We start from the raw sequence: 20,463 nt of genomic DNA on the forward strand, positions 1-20,463 counted from the left end.
TCAGACAAGAACAGCCGACGAGAGGCAAGCGGAACGCGACCGAGAAAGAGAAGCCGACGTCAAGCAGAGCCGGAGAGAGGAACGCCACGGATCGCCGAGAGGGAAAGGAAGCCCCGCCGTAGACGAGGATCAACGCGAGGAGAGCGGAAAGCCTTGGGCGCCTCCCGCCCCTGCCGAGGCGAAGTCGGGAGATCCCCTGCAAGCCGGCCACGTCCCTGGAGGGGCGTGGCCAAGTCAGGTACGAGCGTACCGGGACTGGGGCTGGGGTTCTGGGTGGTTGGCTGGGTTTAAGGGGGTTAAGGAGGGAGGGCTGAGGTCCTGCATGGAAGGGGAGCCCATCTGAGTAGGAATACCGGTAAATCAAGAATAACCACACCCTCCGTACCCAGACCAGTGAATAAAAGAGTAAGGGGGTCACAGAGAGGACACAACAAAAGGAAGGCACGAAAAAGAAAAGTAACCCCACATTCCTCCACCTCCACAGAACCCCCTCCCTTTCACTCCTTACTAACCCTTATTAAACCGTGTATAAATAATTTGCCCCACTTACCTGTTCCTTTTTCCTTCTTTTGTTTTGGGAAATCCTGGGCCATGAATACCGGGTGAACAAGACCTCTCCCTCCGAACCGGACCAGGCCGTCCCAAGAACACCAAAGAGCCCTGAAAAGAAAAGGGAATTATTTTATTTTGGACTTGGAATATAACAGTTTGGCGGACAAGTCAGTGTTATAATTCCCAAACGAGCAAGAAAATAAACCTACTACCCCCTTAAGTGCTGCGTCTGTCACCTCTTCCAGTATTCCCTCGACTCGGGAAAAAGACCCCGCCACAGTGGTGTCAGAAGTGGGATATTGGAAGAGGTGACCGAGACTTCCCAACCATGGAGGAGAAGTGTACCATATCCGATATGATGCAGCAGTTGGCCTCCGGACAAAGACACCTGCAGTTAGTGTGGGAAGAGCAACAAAAAGAGGCCAAATTGGAAAGAGAGGCACTACAAAATGCCCTTAAGGGTCAGGCCACCATAATGGCCAACAACCAGTTGGTTCATGAAACCGCCATCAAGAATCTCACAGATACCATCGCTGCTACCCGTGTACACCCAAATGTGCCCAGTTCGGTCTTACAACGATATCAAGAAGGTGAAGACCCCGATGCCTTTTTCACCAATTTTGAACGAGTTGCTACTTCCGCTACTTGGCCTCCGGAACGATGGGGCCAGTATATCGCCCCCTTATTGACAGGGACTCTCCAAGCCGCCTATCAAGCGGTAAACCCCGGTGGAATAACCCCCTATAAGGATATTAAAAAGAGTATCTTAGAACGGGTGGGTTTTGATTCTGAACATTATCGCGTCCGGTTTAGGAAAGCCAAGTGGGGACCCAACGAAAATCCCCGGGCCCTATATTTTAGGATCAAAGATCTGGGTCTCAAATGGTTGGGCCCCATAGGGACAAATCGGGAAGACATTATTGAGATCGTGCTCTTAGAACAATACATGGACGCGCTGCCTCCGTCCACGCGCAACTGGATCAAACAACATCCAAACCCAGATACCAATGCTACCATCGAGTTGGCCTGCGCCTTCCATCGCTCCCTTGAGTTCAAAGTAACCCCCCCTCGGTCAACACCTAGTCCCCTGCGTCTGGGTTCGGGAACATCCTCGACAGGGGGACGAAGAATCAATGAGGACATAGGGAAAACCCGGGGACTGGATAGGCCCTATATACAACAACCTCAGTGTTTCAGTTGCGGGGAATGGGGTCACATAGCTCGAGGTTGCCCCCTGAAAACAGAAAAACCAGAACCCATGGAAATAGGGGTTACTAGGGGAAGAGTCTTTTATACAGGGAGAAGAGACACCCCTTATAAAAAGAGACTGGTTATCAATGGGAAAAGCACAGTGGCCCTCATCGATTCAGGTTGTAGCCAATCTGTGGCCCGGGCCGGGTTGTTCGACGCCCATGACTGTACTTCAGGACTCACGGTATCGATCTGTTGTATCCATGGAGAAACCAGAGAATATCCCCTAATCTGGACAACCCTCACCTGGGGAGGAAAAGAAATACCCATAAGAATGGGTTTAGTAGAACAACTGGTTGAAGAAGCTATTATAGGAACTGACTTTTCGGAATTCCCCCAAGTCCTAGACAGCCTCAGACAGCTCGAAGAAACTAACAACTGGTGGAAAGATGCTCCTTTCTCCAGTGAGCCTCTATCACCTCCGAGGGTACGACCTAAACTCTCCCGGAAGGAGAAAAGAATAATGAAGAAAGCCTATACTCAAGACCTCTCCAGCACGCCCCGGGTAATTACAAAGGTCCTCGCCCTCACTGCCCTTCCCAGCTTCCGGACTTCTCAAAGAGAAGACCCCAGTCTGATTCATGCATGGAAAAGTGCACGGCCACGGAAACCTCAGGATAAGGGTCCCTCGTTCACCATAGTTAAGGACCTATTATACCGAGTCACATACAAAGACCAAGACGAAAAGAAACAGTTGATAGTTCCAGAACCCTATAGACAACAAGTTCTACACTTAGCACACAGTCAGCCGGGGGGCGGACACTATGGGAGGGAGAAAACCGAGGAGTATTTGTTGAGAAAATTTTACTGGCCAGGGGTATTTTCCCAGATTAGGAAGTTCTGTCAACAATGTCCAAAATGTCAATTGATTGACCCAGGCTCACGGAGAAAAGCCCCTTTACAACCCCTCCCCATCATTGATGTGCCCTTCTCCAGAATAGGGATGGACCTCGTTGGCCCTCTTCTACCCTCGTCGAGGGGCTATCGTTATATATTGGTATTAGTGGATTACGCCACAAGATACCCTGAGGCTATTCCCCTCTCTAGTATTAACACCAAGAGTGTTGCACACGCCATGATAGGGTTCTTTTCCCGAATTGGGTTTCCTCGAGAAGTCCTAACGGACCAAGGGACCCAATGTATGTCCAACCTGATGACACAAATATGTCAGCTATTGGGGATCAAACAGTTACGGACGTCGGTCTATCATCCCCAAACCGATGGCTTAGTGGAGAGATACAACCGTACCCTCAAAACACCACTAAAGAAAGCTATCTCGGAGACAGGTAAGGACTGGGATAGGAAACTCCCCTTAGTATTATACGCAATCAGGACACACGAACAAGCCTCTACGGGCCATAGTCCGTTTGAACTGTTATTTGGGCGACAACCACGGACCCTACTAGACATGGCCGCTGAGATGTGGGAAGAAGAAGACGGGGAAAAAACCATTCTAAAATACGCACATGAGTTAAAAACCCAACTGCATACAGTATGGGAAAGCGTAAGGGAACACATGGAGAGGGCCCAAGACAAGCAGAAAAGGAATTATGATCGGAATACCCAATTGAGGTCCTTTTCCCTAGGAGATAAAGTGCTAGTTCTTCTTCCCAGTTCCGATAACAAATTATTGGCCAAATGGCAGGGACCCTACACCGTAACAGGACTAGTAACTCCCGTAACTTATAAAATTCAGCTTAACGATACCCCCCCTAGGTCCCAGATCTTCCATGTTAACTTATTAAAAAGATGTGAAGAACCAACGAACGACCCAAGGCACGGCTGCCTAATTAATACCGTTAAGGAGCTAGAGATAGGCTGGTGTCCCACTGATCCCCCTGGCGAGAGGGAGATCCCCCTCATTAATACAGAGATCTCGATTCAACAAAATAGACAGTTGAAGAATCTCTTCGATAAACACGTTCGGGTGTTCTCCTCGATACCCGGTAGGACACGATTGGTACATCATCACATCCTCACACCACCTGGGAAGACCGTGCGACTAAAGCCTTATCGTATCCCTGAAGCTAGGAAAACCCTCGTAGAAAACGAAATCGAGAAGATGTTAGATCTAGACATCGTAGAACCTTCCCACAGCCCCTGGTGTTCGCCCGTGGTATTGGTGCCCAAACCTGATGGGTCTATACGTTTCTGTATTGACTTTAGACAGGTCAATTCCATATCACAATTTGACACCTATCCCCTTCCAAGGATAGATGAGCTCTTAGAAAGATTGGGGAAAGCAAAATACATGTCTACCCTTGATTTGACCAAGGGATATTGGCAGATCCCGTTGGGTCCCGAAGACAAAGAAAAGACGGCTTTCGCTACTCCCTCCGGATTGTATCACTTTAAGGTTCTCCCTTTCGGGTTGCATGGCGCCCCCGCCACCTTCCAACGTCTCATGGATGCCATATTACGACCTCATACCAGATACGCGGCGGCCTATCTGGATGACATCGTTATTTTCAGTGAGACCTGGGAAGACCATGTGACCCACATAGATCACATCTTCTCGGCTTTAGGGAAGGCTGGACTGACAGCCAACCCCGCAAAGAGCCGACTGGCTTTTAGGGAGATCTCCTACCTGGGTTATCACATTAGCAACGGTATACTTCGACCCCAAAAGAATAAAATCGAAGCCATCCTACACACCAATGCTCCCACCACGAAGAAGGGAATCCGTTCCTTTTTAGGTCTAGTGGGGTACTATCGAAGGTTCATTCCCCACTATTCAAGTTTGGCGGCCCCCCTAACCAATCTTTTAAGAAAAGGACAGCCCAACAACATCCCACAACTAGACCCGACTCAACTTCATAGTTATCATACCTTGCAAAGGTATCTCACCACTCAACCGATATTGAAATGTCCTGAGTTCGACAAACCCTTTCATCTCCAAACGGATGCCTCCGATGTGGGGGTCGGGCCGTTCTCTTTCAAAAGGATGAAGATGGGGTGAACCATCCCGTCGTCTTTATTAGCCGTAAGCTATTTCCCAGGGAGCAAAAATACCCCATTATAGAGCGCAAATGTCTTGCCATTAAGTGGGCTATCGAAAGTCTCCAATACTATCTTTTGGGTAGACCTTTCCTACTGTATACGGACCATGCACCCCTTACGTGGCTCTCAAGATACAAGAATACCAACAATCGTATATTGAGATGGTTCATCGAACTCCAACCTTTCTCCTTCCAGGTTTGCCACCTCCCTGGTGACCTTATGGGTCAGGCTGACTATTTGTCCCGCTTTCCGGATCTGGTGGGGCTCGATCAGCCCCATTCATGTGAGGGGATGTGTAACCGGGCGCCTCCGGACGCCGCTTCCCTGTCGAAGAAAACGATCGCCAAGGGATACCCCGGGGGCACCCGAGGGATTCCTGACGTGATGACGTCCCACGTCATCCGTCAGACAAGAACAGCCGACGAGAGGCAAGCGGAACGCGACCGAGAAAGAGAAGCCGACGTCAAGCAGAGCCGGAGAGAGGAACGCCACGGATCGCCGAGAGGGAAAGGAAGCCCCGCCGTAGACGAGGATCAACGCGAGGAGAGCGGAAAGCCTTGGGTGCCTCCCGCCCCTGCCGAGGCGAAGTCGGGAGATCCCCTGCAAGCCGGCCACGTCCCTGGAGGGGCGTGGCCAAGTCAGGTACGAGCGTACCGGGACTGGGGCTGGGGTTCTGGGTGGTTGGCTGGGTTTAAGGGGGTTAAGGAGGGAGGGCTGAGGTCCTGCAAGGAAGGGGAGCCCATCTGAGTAGGAATACCGGTAAATCAAGAATAACCACACCCTCCGTACCCAGACCAGTGAATAAAAGAGTAAGGGGGTCACAGAGAGGACACAACAAAAGGAAGGCACGAAAAAGAAAAGTAACCCCACATTCCTCCACCTCCACAGAACCCCCTCCCTTTCACTCCTTACTAACCCTTATTAAACCGTGTATAAATAATTTGCCCCACTTACCTGTTCCTTTTTCCTTCTTTTGTTTTGGGAAATCCTGGGCCATGAATACCGGGTGAACAAGACCTCTCCCTCCGAACCGGACCAGGCCGTCCCAAGAACACCAAAGAGCCCTGAAAAGAAAAGGGAATTATTTTATTTTGGACTTCCAAACGAGCAAGAAAATAAACCTACTACCCCCTTAAGTGCTGCGTCTGTCACCTTCTTCCAGTATTCCCTCGACTCGGGAAAAAGATCCCGCCACAGTCTGCAATTCCTTGGCGATGGCACGCCAAATACCCTTCTTGTGGTGGGTGCTGACCTAGAGGAATAGTGAAGTAAAAATGGATGTTACTCCCCCGTCCGGTTCTTCTCACTCATTACCCTGGCCCAGAAAAACATACACTCACCATCCTCACATGCTGGCCTGTGCCCCCCCTGTCTCTTCCATCCACGACACTACATACAATCATCTGCCATCCACCATGCACACAGTTTACTCACCTGTTTGTCTGGAGGACAGTACAGTTGCGTGTACTGGGGGAGGACCCCATTCACCAGTTTGTCCAACTCCTCTGCAGTGAAGGCAGGGGCCCTTTCCCCAGACACTGTAGCCATTGTCGCTTCCAGACGCAGGTCACAGCAGCACTTGCAGTGTAGGTCCTCTCCTGTTGAAGGTCAGGTATCAAGTGAGTGAAGCGATAGAAAATGGCAGTCACGTCCACGGCGGTGCGTACCGTCACCGCCGGCATACATCGTCATTGGCTCCTGGAACCCATAGGGCCCAATGATAACCAATGCTGAATTGCGCAGCGGTCTTTGACCGCCTACCACGACGCTGCAGAATGCCAGCACAGTTACCTCATTTCCCCTTGTCCCTCCTTACAGGTCAGGCAGCTGCCATTTCAGGTGGCCACATGGCAGGCCAACTAACTGCATCACAGCACTTTTTGCCAGGAATACGGACAGACAAAGGCACACAATGATTAGATCACGATTGTGCTAAACAGCCTTGTGAAACCTATGTGGTGTATGACCCTCTGCTCGCCCATCTCCTCCATAGGGCACGTCCGCTGGGGCAGGTGAAGAGATGGCGGCATCCTCCGGTGTACAGACCCCTGGTGGACCTGTCGACAATGGAAGACAGACACATCATTATCACCTACAGACTTGATCGTGCCACAATCCAGGAACTGTGTGCCCAGTTGGAGCCAGACCTGATGTCAGCTATCCGCCATCCCACAGGAATCCTCCATCTAGTGCAGGTCCTGTCAGTGCTCCATTTCCTGGCCAGTGGTTGCTTTCAAACAACAGTGGCCATGGCATCAGGGATGTCACAGCCAATGTTATCTAATGTGTTGTCCAGAGTGTTATCTGCCCTGCTGAAACATAAGCGCAGCTACATCGTGTTCCCTCAGGTGGAGGATTTGCCCACAGTGAAAGGCGACTTCTATGCCCTGGGACATATCCCCAACATTATTGGTGCCATTGATGGTACATGTGTGGCATTTGTCCCCCCCGCAGGAATGAACAGGTGTACAGAAACCACAAAAGCTACCATTCTATTAATGTGCAGATGGTGTGTTTGGCAGACCAGTACATCTCCCATGTGAATGCCAAGTATCCTGGCTCTGTGCATGACACTTATATTTTGAGGAATAGCAGAATCCCTTATGTGATGGGCCAACTCCAGAGGCACCATGTATGGATAATAGGTGAGCCCAAGGTCCCAACACAGTTGACATAGGTGTCTGGGTATGGGAGAGTCCCTAAGGGTTGGAGGATGTCTAACAGTTGTCCCTCGATATTTGCAGGTGACTCTGGTTACCCCAACATGTCATGGCTACTGACCTCAGTGAGGAATCCCAGGACAAGGGCAGAGGAACGCTACAATGAGGCACATGGGTGAACTAGGAGGATTATAGAACGCACCTTCGGCCTCCTGAAGGCCAGATTCCGGGGCCTCCATCTGACAGGTGGCTCCCTATACTACTCACCGAAGAATGTGTGCCAGATCATCGTGGCCTGCTGTATGTTGCACAACCTGAATTTGCGACGCCATGTGCCTTTTCTGCAGGAAGATGGGCCTGATGCTGGTCTTGTGGCAGCTGTGGAGCCTGTGGACAGTGAAGAAGAGGAGGCAGAAGAAGATATAGACAACCGAAACAACATCATCATGCAATACTTCCAGTGAGACACAGGTAAGAGGAATGCACTGCTTCTCACATCTCATACTACTGTAGGACATTGCATAAATCTGCCTATTTACCTTTGTGTATGGAACCTGACATGTCACTTTGCCTTTCCATTTCACAGATCTGGGTCCCACTTTGTGCCCTCTGCTATGTTTACTGCTGCCCACCAACTGTGTAACATTGGTATGTGAACATGAACATTGACATTGCTATATTTCTGAGAGGTTGCAATTACACATTTGTGAAAGTACAGACTGACTCCAGATTGATTTGTGATTTAAGTTTATTTCTGTGCTAATGAGTGGAGGGGGATGTGCAATGGGCTGGGGTGATGGTGGAGGAATGTCCATGGTAGAGTTCAGTCTCTTGGTTTCACAGGTGCATTGTCCAAGGGGGCATAGGAAGTGGAGTGATGGCAGGTCAAAGTTGTCAGGGTGACAAAGTGGGACAAAAGGGTGACAATCAGGAGAGTCTTATTTCTTGGAGGGGGTCTTGGCAATGTTCTCTGTCTTGTTCCTGGATCTCAGGGACCGTTTGCGGGGAGGTTCTCCTTCTGCAGGGGGTGGGGTGCTGATGGCCTGTTGTTCCTGTGGCGGTGCCTCCTGTCCACTAGCGCCGGCGGAGGTGGAAGGCTATTCATCGTTCAGGCTAGTGTCAGGGGCCCGTTTGTGTGCCACTGTCTCCCTGATGGTGTTGGCCAGGTCTGCCAGCACCCCTGCAATGGTGACCAGGGTGGTGTTGATGGACTTCAAGTCCTCCCTGATCCCCAGGTAGTAATCCTCCTGCAGCCGCTGGGTCTCCTGAAACTTGGCCAGTACCGTGCCCATGGTCTCCTGGGAATGATGGCATGCTCCCATGATGTTGGAAAGTGCCTCGTGGAGAGTGGGTTCCCTGGGCCTGTCCTCCCCCTGTCGCACAGCAGTCCTCCCAGCTTCCCTGTTATCCTGTGCCTCTGTCCCCGGAACCGTGTGCCCACTGCCACTGACCCCAAGTCCCTGATTGTCTTGGGTTGGTGGGTTTGCCTGGGGTCCCTGTAGTGGTGGACACACTGCTGATTGACGTGTCCTGGGGACACAGGGATGGGCCCGCTGGATGGGTGCTATGGTGGTGTCTCCTGAGGGGGGAGGCTCTGTGGTGGTTTGTGACTGTGGCAGGGGAACCGACTGTCCAGAGGTCCCTGATGGGCCGGGCTGGTCATCCAGATCCAGGCGTGCAGAGCTGCTGTTGTCACTGTGGGCCTCTTCTGGGGCGGGGGACTGGATATGTCTGGCACCTCCTGTCCGGTGATGTTGGGTATGGGTCCTGTTGGGGTGTAAATGCATAGTTATTGTATCTGTGTGTGCCATCTTGTGCATTGGGTGAGTTACCCTCTACTCCTGTGCTTGCATTGTTGTGTTTGCCATTGTGTGATTAGTGTTTTGGGGTCTGTGTGGGTATCTGTACTGGACATGCTTTGGTAATGGGTGTCCATACTTTGGTGTTGCATGCAGGGCTTGCTATTGGGATTGCTGGGTTGTGATAGTGGGGCATATGTGAGGTGTTGGAGTGATGGGGGAGAGGGGGAGGTTGGGGTTATGTGATGGCATGCAGGTGGAGTGGGGGGATATGGTAATTAAGATATGACTTACCAGAGTCCGGTCCTCCTGCTACTCCTGCGAGGCCCTCAGGATGCAGTATTGCCAAGACTTGCTCCTCCCATGTTGTTAGTTGTGGGGGAGGAGGTGGGGGTCCACCGCCAGTCCACTGTACAGCAATCTGGTGTCTGGATACCACGGAACGCACCTTCCCCGTAGGTCGTTCCGCCTCCTCCTGATGTCATCCCATGTTCTTGGATGCTGTCCCACTGCGTTGACCCTGTCGATGATTTTCCGCCATAGCTCCATCTTCCTAGCAATGGAGGTGTGCTGCACCTGTGATGCGAAAAGCTGTGGCTCCTCCCGGAGGATTTCCTCCACCATGACCCCGAGCTCCTCCTCAGAAAACCCGGGGTGTCTTTGAGGTGCTATGATGTGGTGTGGGTGATGTGTGAGGTGATGTTTGTTGTGCTGTGTGAAATGTTGTGTTGGTGTGTGTTCTTTGAGGTGCGTGGATGTTGTATGAGTGATGGTGTGGTGTGCTTGTGGATGCTGGTGTAGTGTTTGCTATTCTCTCTCTCTGCTTCTTCACAAAAATGTTGTAAGGGTTTGTGGGTAATGTGGGTGTGTGTTTTATAGTGTGGGTGTGTGGGTGTGTGGGTGTGGTGTGTGTATCAGGTGTGTGTATTTGGTTTTGTGTGTGTGGTTGTGATTTGTAAATGTGTGTGTATTTTGAGCGCAGCGGTGTGTACCACCAATGGATTACCGCGGTCGAAAGACCACTGCGTTGATTCGTGGGTCATGATAGTTTGGGCGTATTCTTGTTGGCATGACGGTGTGGGTTTTCCTATCGCCAGTTTATCACTGAACTTTGGTGTGGCGGACTTGTGTGGGTGTCTGTATTGTGGCAGATTACGAGATGTGAGTCGTAAATACCTGTAGTGGATTTCCGCCGTGGCCACAGTATGTTGGTGGCCTTCAGCATGGCGGTAAGCGGGATTTACTGCCAGGGTTGTAATGAGGGCCATAGTGTCTTTATCCAACATGGCCACCACCAAGCCTGTCCTTGAGAACTGTAACTAAGAAGAATCACACAATCAAAGCAAACAAAAACACACAACACAGATATCAAAACTCTTATGCAAGGACAACCATACTAAACATGGTTGGTGTCAGGCATCCTCAGGGCTCTTCATAGTCCGGGTGTAGTGTCTTTACTCAACGTGGCCACCACCAAGCCCATCCTTGAGAGCGGTAATTAAGAAGAAACACAAAATCAAAGCAAACGAAAGCACACAACACAAATCAAGCATGTTCTAAAGTAGTTTGTCATCAGAAGGTAGGATCAATATTGTGTTAGGCAAGAGCCATTGAGAAGTGACTACCTAAGGAAGGAATGTTTGTGCTCTTCAAATATAGCAACGAAAAAAAAGTTAACAAAATAAAGATATCATCTTTGAAATACTGCATTGCGTTTTTATTGGCTTTCCGTAAAAATTTTTCATCTAAAGCAAGATATTAGATTAGGCATTTTGCGTCCAGGAAGACTCTTGAAATGTATTTTCGTCTGGGAAAGAATCTTTAGGAATAATCACATCTGCAAACAACTTAATCATGTGAGCCTAAATGATTAAAGTAAATGTGAGGCAGAGCATTGCCACTGAGCCCTGAAGGACAAATGGCAATGACCACAGCACAACAACTCCCTAGAGTAGGGACTTACCACATTCAGGCCCATATTTATACTTTTTTAGCACCGCATTTGTGTCATTTTTTTACGCTTAAGCGGTGCAAACTTACAAACTACAATTGTATTTTGTACGTTCGTCCCGCTTTTGCATCAAAAAGCAGCGCAAATGCGGCGCTAAAAAAGTATAAATATGGGCCTCAATGTGCACTGAAATGTGGATTTACGCTGCCTTTTAGCTGGGTTTGTGTTATAGAAATACCGCATCAATACATAAAGTGAATAAAAAAGCCATGTATAGCAATTTCTTATCCACCAGACAATTGCCTCATTGCAGCCAGAAGAATGAGGCTGCAGCCCTGCAGACCAATGAAAGATATGAACTAGGGTCGACGTAACTCGCAGAATTCCATGTACCGTAATCACATAGAATTACCTGAGAATTCCTCAAGATTACGCAGATTTATGCTAGAAGAGTAATTCTGCATTTAGGGGCATATTTATACTCCATTTGCGCCAAATTTGAGTCATTTTTTTAGATGTAAATTCAGCGCAAACCTAACTCCAAATTTATACTTAAAGTTTTGGAGTTCAAGTCATTTTTTGTTAGCGGTAAACTACCTTGCGTCAATGAGATGCAAGGTAGACGTTCCCGGGCACAAACTGACGATATGGCCTTTGCGACATATTGATCCCCCGTGCTAAAATCCAGCGCCATTATTTAGTGTCTGGGTCAGGGCAGGCGTTAGGGGACCTGTGGGCCTATTTCCATGGTCAGAGACCATGGAATGGGCCCACAGTTGTCCCTCCCTAGCCCTCGGACATCCACACCAGAGGGACGCCAGAGGATGGGGTATCCCCATCCTCTGGCGAGTAAGGTAAGTAGAGGTAAGTTTATTTATTTTTATTAACAATTGCCATGGGGGGCCTAACCTGTGCCCCCATACATGGCACTGGGCCCAATGGCCATGCCCAGGGGACATATTTTCCCAGGGCATGGCCATTAGGGTGGTGGACATGACTTCTGTCTTTACCAAGACAGGACTCATGTCCATGGGGGCTGTGCGTCAAAGGATGACGCTAGTCTGGTTAGAGGTGTTATTTATTCCTGTTTCCCCTACGCCTCCCCCACCCGCTAGCGTCCTTTTTTATGACGCTAGCCGGGCCTTACCGCCAGCTACCGTCAGACCATAAATATGACGCCCGGACGGCGTCTTGGGATGGCGCTAGCCGGCTGTATACTTTTTCACGCAAAACTGCCGTAGTGCTACTTTCTGTATGCAAACTGCCCCTTTGCACCCACAATGGACATGAGAATGGAGGTTGTGCAAGGAAACAGTGTTAAATGCAACAGAGCATGAATAGCGAGTACAAACAGCCACTCGTGCTAGCTAAATGTGCACTTGGGTAGGGTTTTCCCTCAACATACGCTCTGCATTTAGCTCTATCTTCTCGGCGCAAAGTGCATCCTCACATCCAAAATGGATGCAGGGATTCTTTCTGTGCTAAGAAATAGCACTAAGTGCAGCAGAACACTAATAGTGAGCAAGAGCAACCACTAAATGTGCTCTTGTGGATGATGTTTTCTCCCACTACTTAATTCTGTTAATTACGTGATCTGACGTAATCACATTATTACCCGTAATCCCAAATCGAAGAATAAATCTGAATTACCGAAATTACTCTGATTACTGCACCGTGTTGGACTTGGCCCTTTATGCAGTGCCATCCCCCAATTTTGTGCCTTCATCCTCCTGTTTCCTGAATTCGTTTTTACTAGCTTTGAGGACTTTACACACTCTACCACCTCTAATCAGTGCTAAAGTGCTTGTGCTCTCTCCCTTAAACATGGTGAGATTGGCTCATACCCAAGTAGCACATTTTATTTAATTGTAAGACCCTAATAAAGTGGTACTAAACGTACCCAGTGTCTGAAAATTAAATGCTACTAGTGGGCCTGCAGCACTCATTGTGCCACCCACTTAAGTATCACTTAAGTAGCATTTACACATGCCTCAGGCCTGCCATTGCAGTCTGTATGTGCAGTTTTGAACTGCCATTTAGATCTGGCAAAATAAACCTTTTACAAGGCCTAAACCTTCCTTAATAATAGACATAAGACACCCAAAGGGTAGGCCCTTATTCGGCAGCCCAGGTGGTAGTGCAGAGCATTAAAACAGTGGTACTATGAGATAAATACACTGTTCCAAAATAGGAGAAAAGAAAATGAAAATGAACAGAAGTCCTGAACTTTACGAGCAAGAGTCCTCACACACCCAACTGGGTGTCTGACGGGCACCCCCAAAAGGGGGCTCTTTGCCCGAGATCTTTTCTCGATGATGCCAAGACCCCTAGGGTGAACTTGCAAGAGAGAAGAAGGAGAGAACTACAAAATAAAACTAAAATTGGCTCAAGACCCAAACCTCAGGGTAAAAGTTTTATTAATCCACGGTGGGTAATGGCCGAGGTTAAAAAATAATTATTGGGAGAGAGGAAATGAGGTAGTGATCAATCCCTCTCTACTGAATTTATTGAAAAATGGGAGGCAAGGAACTGCCATGCCATCCCTTGTAAAGGGTCAACATGTTTCGCGTCTAAGCGGTCCGACAGGATCCAGTGACACTTCTTCAGGACCGAAAAGATGAATACTTCTTCTTATATACAATAAAAAGACTCCTGTAATCTGACACTATCAGTCCTATTGTCTCCCGTCACTTACATTAGTTAAGTGCGTCTTCAAGCTAGTTATTACTAAAGGTTAACCTGCAATGCAATGAAAAAAGGTTACACCATTGTACTCCCAAGTTAATGTTCTTATTCTTCTAGTGGAGTCATAATTAACAGAAAGGAAGAGATGTGACAATCTGTGGGACACACGGTGCTTACGTGATCAGCGAGAAAAGGGTATTCAAGACATGTATGTTCTTACCGACCCCATTTAGGAACAGGCTTCATGGGAAAACACAGGACTGAGGACGGGCGCAAATGTTCTAATGATCATACAAGCAAAAGACAAACATGCCTGTTTGTGTATAGTTAGAAATGCCAGCAGCGTACACTATGAAATGTAATATAAAGCATGAAAACAATTCACCTGAAGTAGAAAAAATAAATAAAAAATCACTAGAAAACAGTCATGATGGGAAGCAAAGAGGGTAGCCCCAATGTCTCATCTCCAAAATAGCCACCCATGTGTCATATGGTTTGACACAGTCCTGGATAATAGGATAGAGAATATATATAGTAATAGACATGAGCCCCAAAAGGTAACTGTCATCCAAACCCACCAAGGATCTATAGGTACCCACTTGAGCAAAAATCTGGGGGAGGGGGATAAGGTGGGCTTGCGGAGTCGTTTTCAGTTTTTCGTCAAAGATATAGGGGGTTATTACAACTTTGGAGGAGGTGTTAATCCGTCCCAAAAGTGGAGGTAAAGTGACGGATATACCACCAGCCGTATTACGAGTCCATTATATCCTATGGAACTCGTAATACGGCTGGTGGTATATCCGTCACTTTACCGCCACTTTTGGGACGGAATAACACCTCCTCCAAAGTTGTAATAACCCCCATAGTATTCTTAGACACTCAAATACAGGGCCCCCAAAAAAAAAGAAAGAAGAAGAGACTTGCGGAATGTCTCGCTATATAGTTTCTGTATTACATGCCACCCTCAGAACTGGGGTGTTTAACTAAACCCTAATCGCTGTCAGATATCAGGTCATCTGGTTTAAAATAAATAAAATGAAAAAGTCACTATGTCTTACAGGAATCATATTTAGGGGGTCATTCCAACCCTGGCGGTCGGTGTTAAAGCAGCGGCCAACCCGCCAACAGGCAGGCGGTAAAAAAAATGGAATTCTGACCCTGGCGGGAACCGCCAACAGAGACCGCCACTTTAACACTCCGACCGCCACAGCGGGACAAACAAACAGCGCGGCGGTGACCGCCAACAGACAGGCGGGAGACAATGTACCGCCCACCCTATCACAACCCACCAATCCGCCACCTTTTCCGGGGCGGTAGCCCCGCCGATAAAAACACGGCGGAAACAGACATTACGAACGGAAAACGCTCACCTCTACACACTCCACGAGGAATCTGGACAGCATGGAACCCGAACTACACATCCTACCAGCTATTGTCTTCCTGCTCCTCTACCAGGAGCACGAACGCCGCCGCAGAAGACAACGGTGAGTACTGCACCTACGACACAGGGGAGGGGGGAGGCAAAAAATTACGAGGACACACATACGCGACACACCCACCCTCAACCTCACCCACAACTACATACACATCAATGCAGAGCAAGAACTCAGAGTGACACCCCCAAACCCCCCGGAAGAATGCAAAGACAAAAATAAATGATCCTGAAATTTGAAGTATATTGTACGGCTAAGTGAAAAAATATATCAAACATCTCTAACTATATTCCTCAGAAAAAGTGGTTAAATGCTTAACATTGCACATCTGGCGGAAAGTAAGTCCGTAAATATAGTATCAAGAGTACAAACATATACTGGGTGCCAACCTGGTGCAGAAACCCAACCACCACGGGTTTCGAAAATACACAGACACATAAGCGGTAGCAGAGCACCGACTACGTTGAGTGCTGTATGGAACAATATGCAAAGTCTAAAAAGAGCAACCAGGGCACTCCATGATAAATTATTTTGTAACGGATACTTTAATCCTTAGCGTTGCAATATGTAAACAAAAATACAGAGATGTACAAAGTCCATGTAAACAATTGAATATACGTGAGATCGGTGATAGCCAACACGTGTTTCGTCCTCACGGACTTCTTCAAGGCTGTAAACAGAGACAGATTGAAACTCTTTTACAGAGAGAATGTTCCACTACCAGCCGGTAGGTACATATTCAAAACGTTCATGTATGCATATTTTAACATGCAACGTGGGTCAGAGAAGAGATACCCATAAATGTTACAAGGTGTAGTTCAGAATAGAAACACTGTATAGGATGTGTACAAGAGGAAAAAGGGTGGGAGACGGTCGTAGACAGTATTAAATGAGAGAATAGCTAGCCACCACAAGTGAATAAAATGTGATAAAAGTGTGCTGATATATACACGACAGGGATTGCAGAAAATGCCCAACAGTGTGCATAGACCATATCTGTATGGGGAGTCCAAGAAAAGAGAAGCACGTGTAATACAAATGCTAAATCTACTGGTACTGCGCTGGTGCTAAAGTTGAAAAAACTGAAGAAAAAGGACCTACCCGGAAAATTGTGATTTATGTGTCCGGATAAGGGAGGGTCCTTAGTGATATCAGGGACCGATAGTACTCATCAGGGCATAAGACTACCCCAAGGGGTGAATCCGTAGTTTGGGATACACACTCCGTCTGAGGTCTCAGTAGACCATGTCTGCGGAATAGAGCAGAGATCTAGGAAGAGAAATGTGCCGACATGAGAGACACACAAGAACCACATTTACAGTTAACTAAGGGAAATACCCAAAAATTAAAATCAAAGGGACGCGGTCATACCATGAATTCGGTCGTAGAGCTGGGGGTCGCGTAACTAGTTAGCATGGAGGAGTCTCGTTCGTTATCGACAATGTAAATTGTCCAGTCCAAATTGGGTATCAGCCTTTGTTCGTGGGCCAATGGGCCGAAACACATGGGCAAAGCCCACACACGATACCCGGCTCCAATGGAGAGAACACTGCAGGGGCATCAGATAGCAAAACCACAGGCACCTCAGGGGGAAGGGAAGAGGGGGGCACCTCAGCCAGATGAGTCCACGACGCCAGATCCACGAGGGGCCTCCTTGGCCACTGTTCAATCCTGGGGAGTGCAAAGCCACAGTCTCACAAGTCTCTACAGTGGGTGGATTTCCCACTGTGCCATCCTGGGGAGTGCAAAGCCACAGTCTCACAAGTCTCTACAGTGGGTGGATTGCCCACTGTGCCATCCTGGGGAGTGCAAAGCCACAGTCTCACAAGTGGATTACAGACTCCACTGGTTCTGGAGGAGGCATGGTGCCCAGAGTGCTTCGTGCAGCCCTGCCCGACACAGTTGCGGGCCTGCCACTTCTGCAAATGGGCCAGCGGTGCTTGAGACGGCGGTGCCCAGCGGAGCGGTGCTTGAGTTGAAGGGCCCAGCGGGGCGGTGCATGAGACGGCGGTGCCCAGCGGAGCGGTGCTTGAGTTGAAGGGCCCAGCGGAGCGGTGCTTGAGACGGCGGTGCCCAGCGGGGCGGTGCTTGAGACGGCGGTGCCCAGCGGGGCGGTGCTTGAGACGGCGGTGCCCAGCGGAGCAGTGCTTGAGTTGAAGGGCCCAGCGGAGCGGTGCTTGAGTTGAACGGCCCAGCGGAGCGGTGCTTCAGACGGCGGTGCCCAGCGGGGCGGTGCTTGAGACGGCGGTGCCCAGCGGGGCGGTGCTTGAGAGGGCGGTGCCCAGCAGAGCGGTGCTTGAGTTGAAGGGCCCAGCAGAGCGGTGCTTGAGTTGAAGGGCCCAGCGGAGCGGTGCTTGAGTTGAAGGGCCCAGCGGAGCGGTGCTTGAGACGGCGGTGCCCAGCAGGGCGGTGCTTGAGACGGCGGTGCCCAGCGGGGCGGTGCTTGAGACGGCGGTGCCCAGCGGGGCGGTGCTTGAGACGGCGGTGCCCAGCGGAGCGGTGCTTGAGTTGAAGGGCCCAGCGGAGCGGTGCTTGAGTTGAACGGCCCAGCGGAGCGGTGCTTCAGACGGCGGTGCCCAGCGGGGCGGTGCTTGAGACGGCGGTGCCCAGCGGGGCGGTGCTTGAGAGGGCGGTGCCCAGCAGAGCGGTGCTTGAGTTGAAGGGCCCAGCAGAGCGGTGCTTGAGTTGAAGGGCCCAGCGGAGCGGTGCTTGAGTTGAAGGGCCCAGCGGAGCGGTGCTTGAGACGGCGGTGCCCAGCAGGGCGGTGCTTGAGACGGCGGTGCCCAGCGGGGCGGTGCTTGAGACGGCGGTGCCCAGCGGGGCGGTGCTTGAGACGGCGGTGCCCAGCGGAGCGGTGCTTGAGTTGAAGGGCCCAGCGGAGCGGTGCTTGAGTTGAAGGGCCCAGCGGTGCGGTGCTTGAGACGGCGGTGCCCAGCGGGGCGGTGCTTGAGTTGAAGGGCCCAGCGGAGCGGTGCTTGAGTTGAAGGGCCCAGCGGAGCGGTGCTTGAGACGGCGGTGCCCTGTGGAGCGGTTCTTGACTTGAAGGGCCCTGTTCAGCGGTTCTTGACTTGAAGGGCCCTGTTCAGCGGTTCTTGACTTGAAGGGCCCTGTTCAGCGGTTCTTGGCTTGAAGGGCCCTGTTCAGCGGTTCTTGACTTGAAGGGCCCTGTTCAGCGGTGCTTGAGTTGAAGGGCCCTGTTCAGCGGTTCTTGACTTGAAGGGCCCTGTTCAGGGGTTCTTGACTTGAAGGGCCCTATTCAGCGGTTCTTGACTGGAAGGGTCCTGTTCAGCGGTGCTTGAGATGAAGGGCCCAGCGGAGCGGTACTTGAGTTGAAGGGCCCAGCGGAGCGGTGCTTGAGACGGCGGTGCCCTGTGGAGCAGTTCTTGACTTGAAGGGCCCTGTTCAGCGGTTCTTGACTTGAAGGGCCCTGTTCAGCGGTTCTTTACTTGAAGGGCTCTGTTCAGTGGTTCTTGACTTGAAGGGCCCTGTTCAGCGGTTCTTGAGATGAAGGGCCCAGCGGAGCGGTGCTTGAGTTGAAGGGCCCAGCGGAGCGGTGCTTGAGACGGCGGTGCCCTATGGAGCGGTTCTTGACTTGAAGGGCCCTGTTCAGCGGTTCTTGACTTGAAGGGCCCTATTCAGCGGTTCTTGACTTGAAGGGCCCTGTTCAGCGGTTCTTGACTTGAAGGGCCCTGTTCAGCAGTGCTTGAGATGAAGGGCCCAGCGGAGCGGTGCATGAGTTGAAGGGCCCAGCGGAGCGGTGCTTGAGACGGCGGTGCCCTGTGGAGCGGTTCTTGACTTGAAGGGCCCTGTTCAGCGGTTCTTGACTTGAAGGGCCCTGTTCAGCGGTTCTTGAGATGAAGGGCCCAGCGGAGAGGTACTTGAGTTGAAGGGCCCAGCGGAGCGGTGCTTGAGACGGCGGTGCCCTGTGGAGCGGTTCTTGACTTGAAGGGCCCTGTTCAGTGGTTCTTGACTTGAAGGGCCCTGTTCAGCGGTTCTTGACTTGAAGGGCCCTGTTCAGCGGTTCTTGACTTGAAGGGCCCTGTTCAGCGGTGCTTGAGATGAAGGGCCCAGCGGAGCGGTGCTTGAGTTGAAGGGCCCAGCGGAGCGGTGCTTGAGACGGCGGTGCCCTGTGGAGCGGTTCTTGACTTGAAGGGCCCTGTTCAGCGGTTCTTGACTTGAAGGGCCCTATTCAGCGGTTCTTGACTTGAAGGGCCCTGTTCAGCGGTTCTTGACTTGAAGGGCCCTGTTCAGCGGTGCTTGAGATGGCGGTGCCCTGTTCAGCGGTGCTTGAGATGGCGGTGCCCTGTTCAGCGGTGCTTGCCTTGGCAGTCCTTGCCATGTTCAGCGTTGCTTGAGTTGGCGCTCCTTCATTGCCCAGCTGGGCTGTGGCTGGCGCTCCTTCATTGCCCAGCTGGGCTGTGGCTGGCGGGGCCCTCCTGGGCAGCTGGGCTGGGGCTGGCGGGGCCCTCATGGGCAGCTGGGCTGGGGCTGGCGGGGCCCTCCTGGGCAGCTTGGCTGGGGCTGGCGGGGCCCTCCTGGGCAGCTTGGCTGGGGCTGGCGGGGCCCTCCTGGGGAGCTTATCTGGGGCTGGCGGGCCCTCCTGGGCAGCTTGGCTGGGGCTGGCGGGGCCCTCCTGGGCAGCTTGGCTGGGGCTGGCGGGGCCCTCCTGGGCAGCTTGGCTGGGGCTGGCGGGGCCCTCCTGGGCAGCTCGCCTGCTGCCGGACTTGAAAGACCGCCGCGTGGATTCGTGGGTCGGAATGGAATGGGCGTATTTCTGTTGGCGGGACGGTGGAGGTTTGGTCATCGCCAGTTTCTCGCTGGCCGTTGGTGTGGCGGACTTTTGTGGATGTCGGGTTTTTGGCGGTTTGCCTGTTGCGGGTCAGAATGACCGTGGCAGTTTCCCGCGGCCGCGGCAGTGTTATGGCGGTCTTCTGACCGGCGGTAAGCGCCTTTTACCGCCGAGGTCAGAATGACCCCCTTAGTGTCCGTTAACTCAATTTAGTATAGTCAAGTCATCAAAGATTCACAATATGGATGTTGCCACAACTCATAATAAGCCTCGATGAAAGAAGCTGCCACAAGGAAAGCGTCAATATTACACCCAACTGAGGATACGTATAACTTACTTGCAC

General features: G+C 50.9%; 1 protein-coding gene across 1 annotated transcript in view; it reads left to right on the forward strand.

Moving 5' to 3' along the window:
• The first annotated feature begins 1,255 nt into the window (after positions 1–1,255).
• The window catches only part of LOC138259554 (uncharacterized), a 32,655-nt gene continuing 13,447 nt past the window's right edge, over positions 1,256–20,463 (forward strand). Inside the window, exons 1-2 of the mRNA XM_069207378.1 lie at positions 1,256–2,308; positions 4,999–5,364. Coding sequence (XP_069063479.1) covers positions 1,499–2,308; positions 4,999–5,364 — 1,176 coding nt within the window. The 5' untranslated portion in view covers positions 1,256–1,498. The remainder of the gene's footprint in view (positions 2,309–4,998; positions 5,365–20,463) is intronic.

Source organism: Pleurodeles waltl, chromosome 9 (assembly GCF_031143425.1).
Source record: "Pleurodeles waltl isolate 20211129_DDA chromosome 9, aPleWal1.hap1.20221129, whole genome shotgun sequence".
Taxonomy (NCBI): Eukaryota; Metazoa; Chordata; class Amphibia; order Caudata; family Salamandridae; genus Pleurodeles; species Pleurodeles waltl.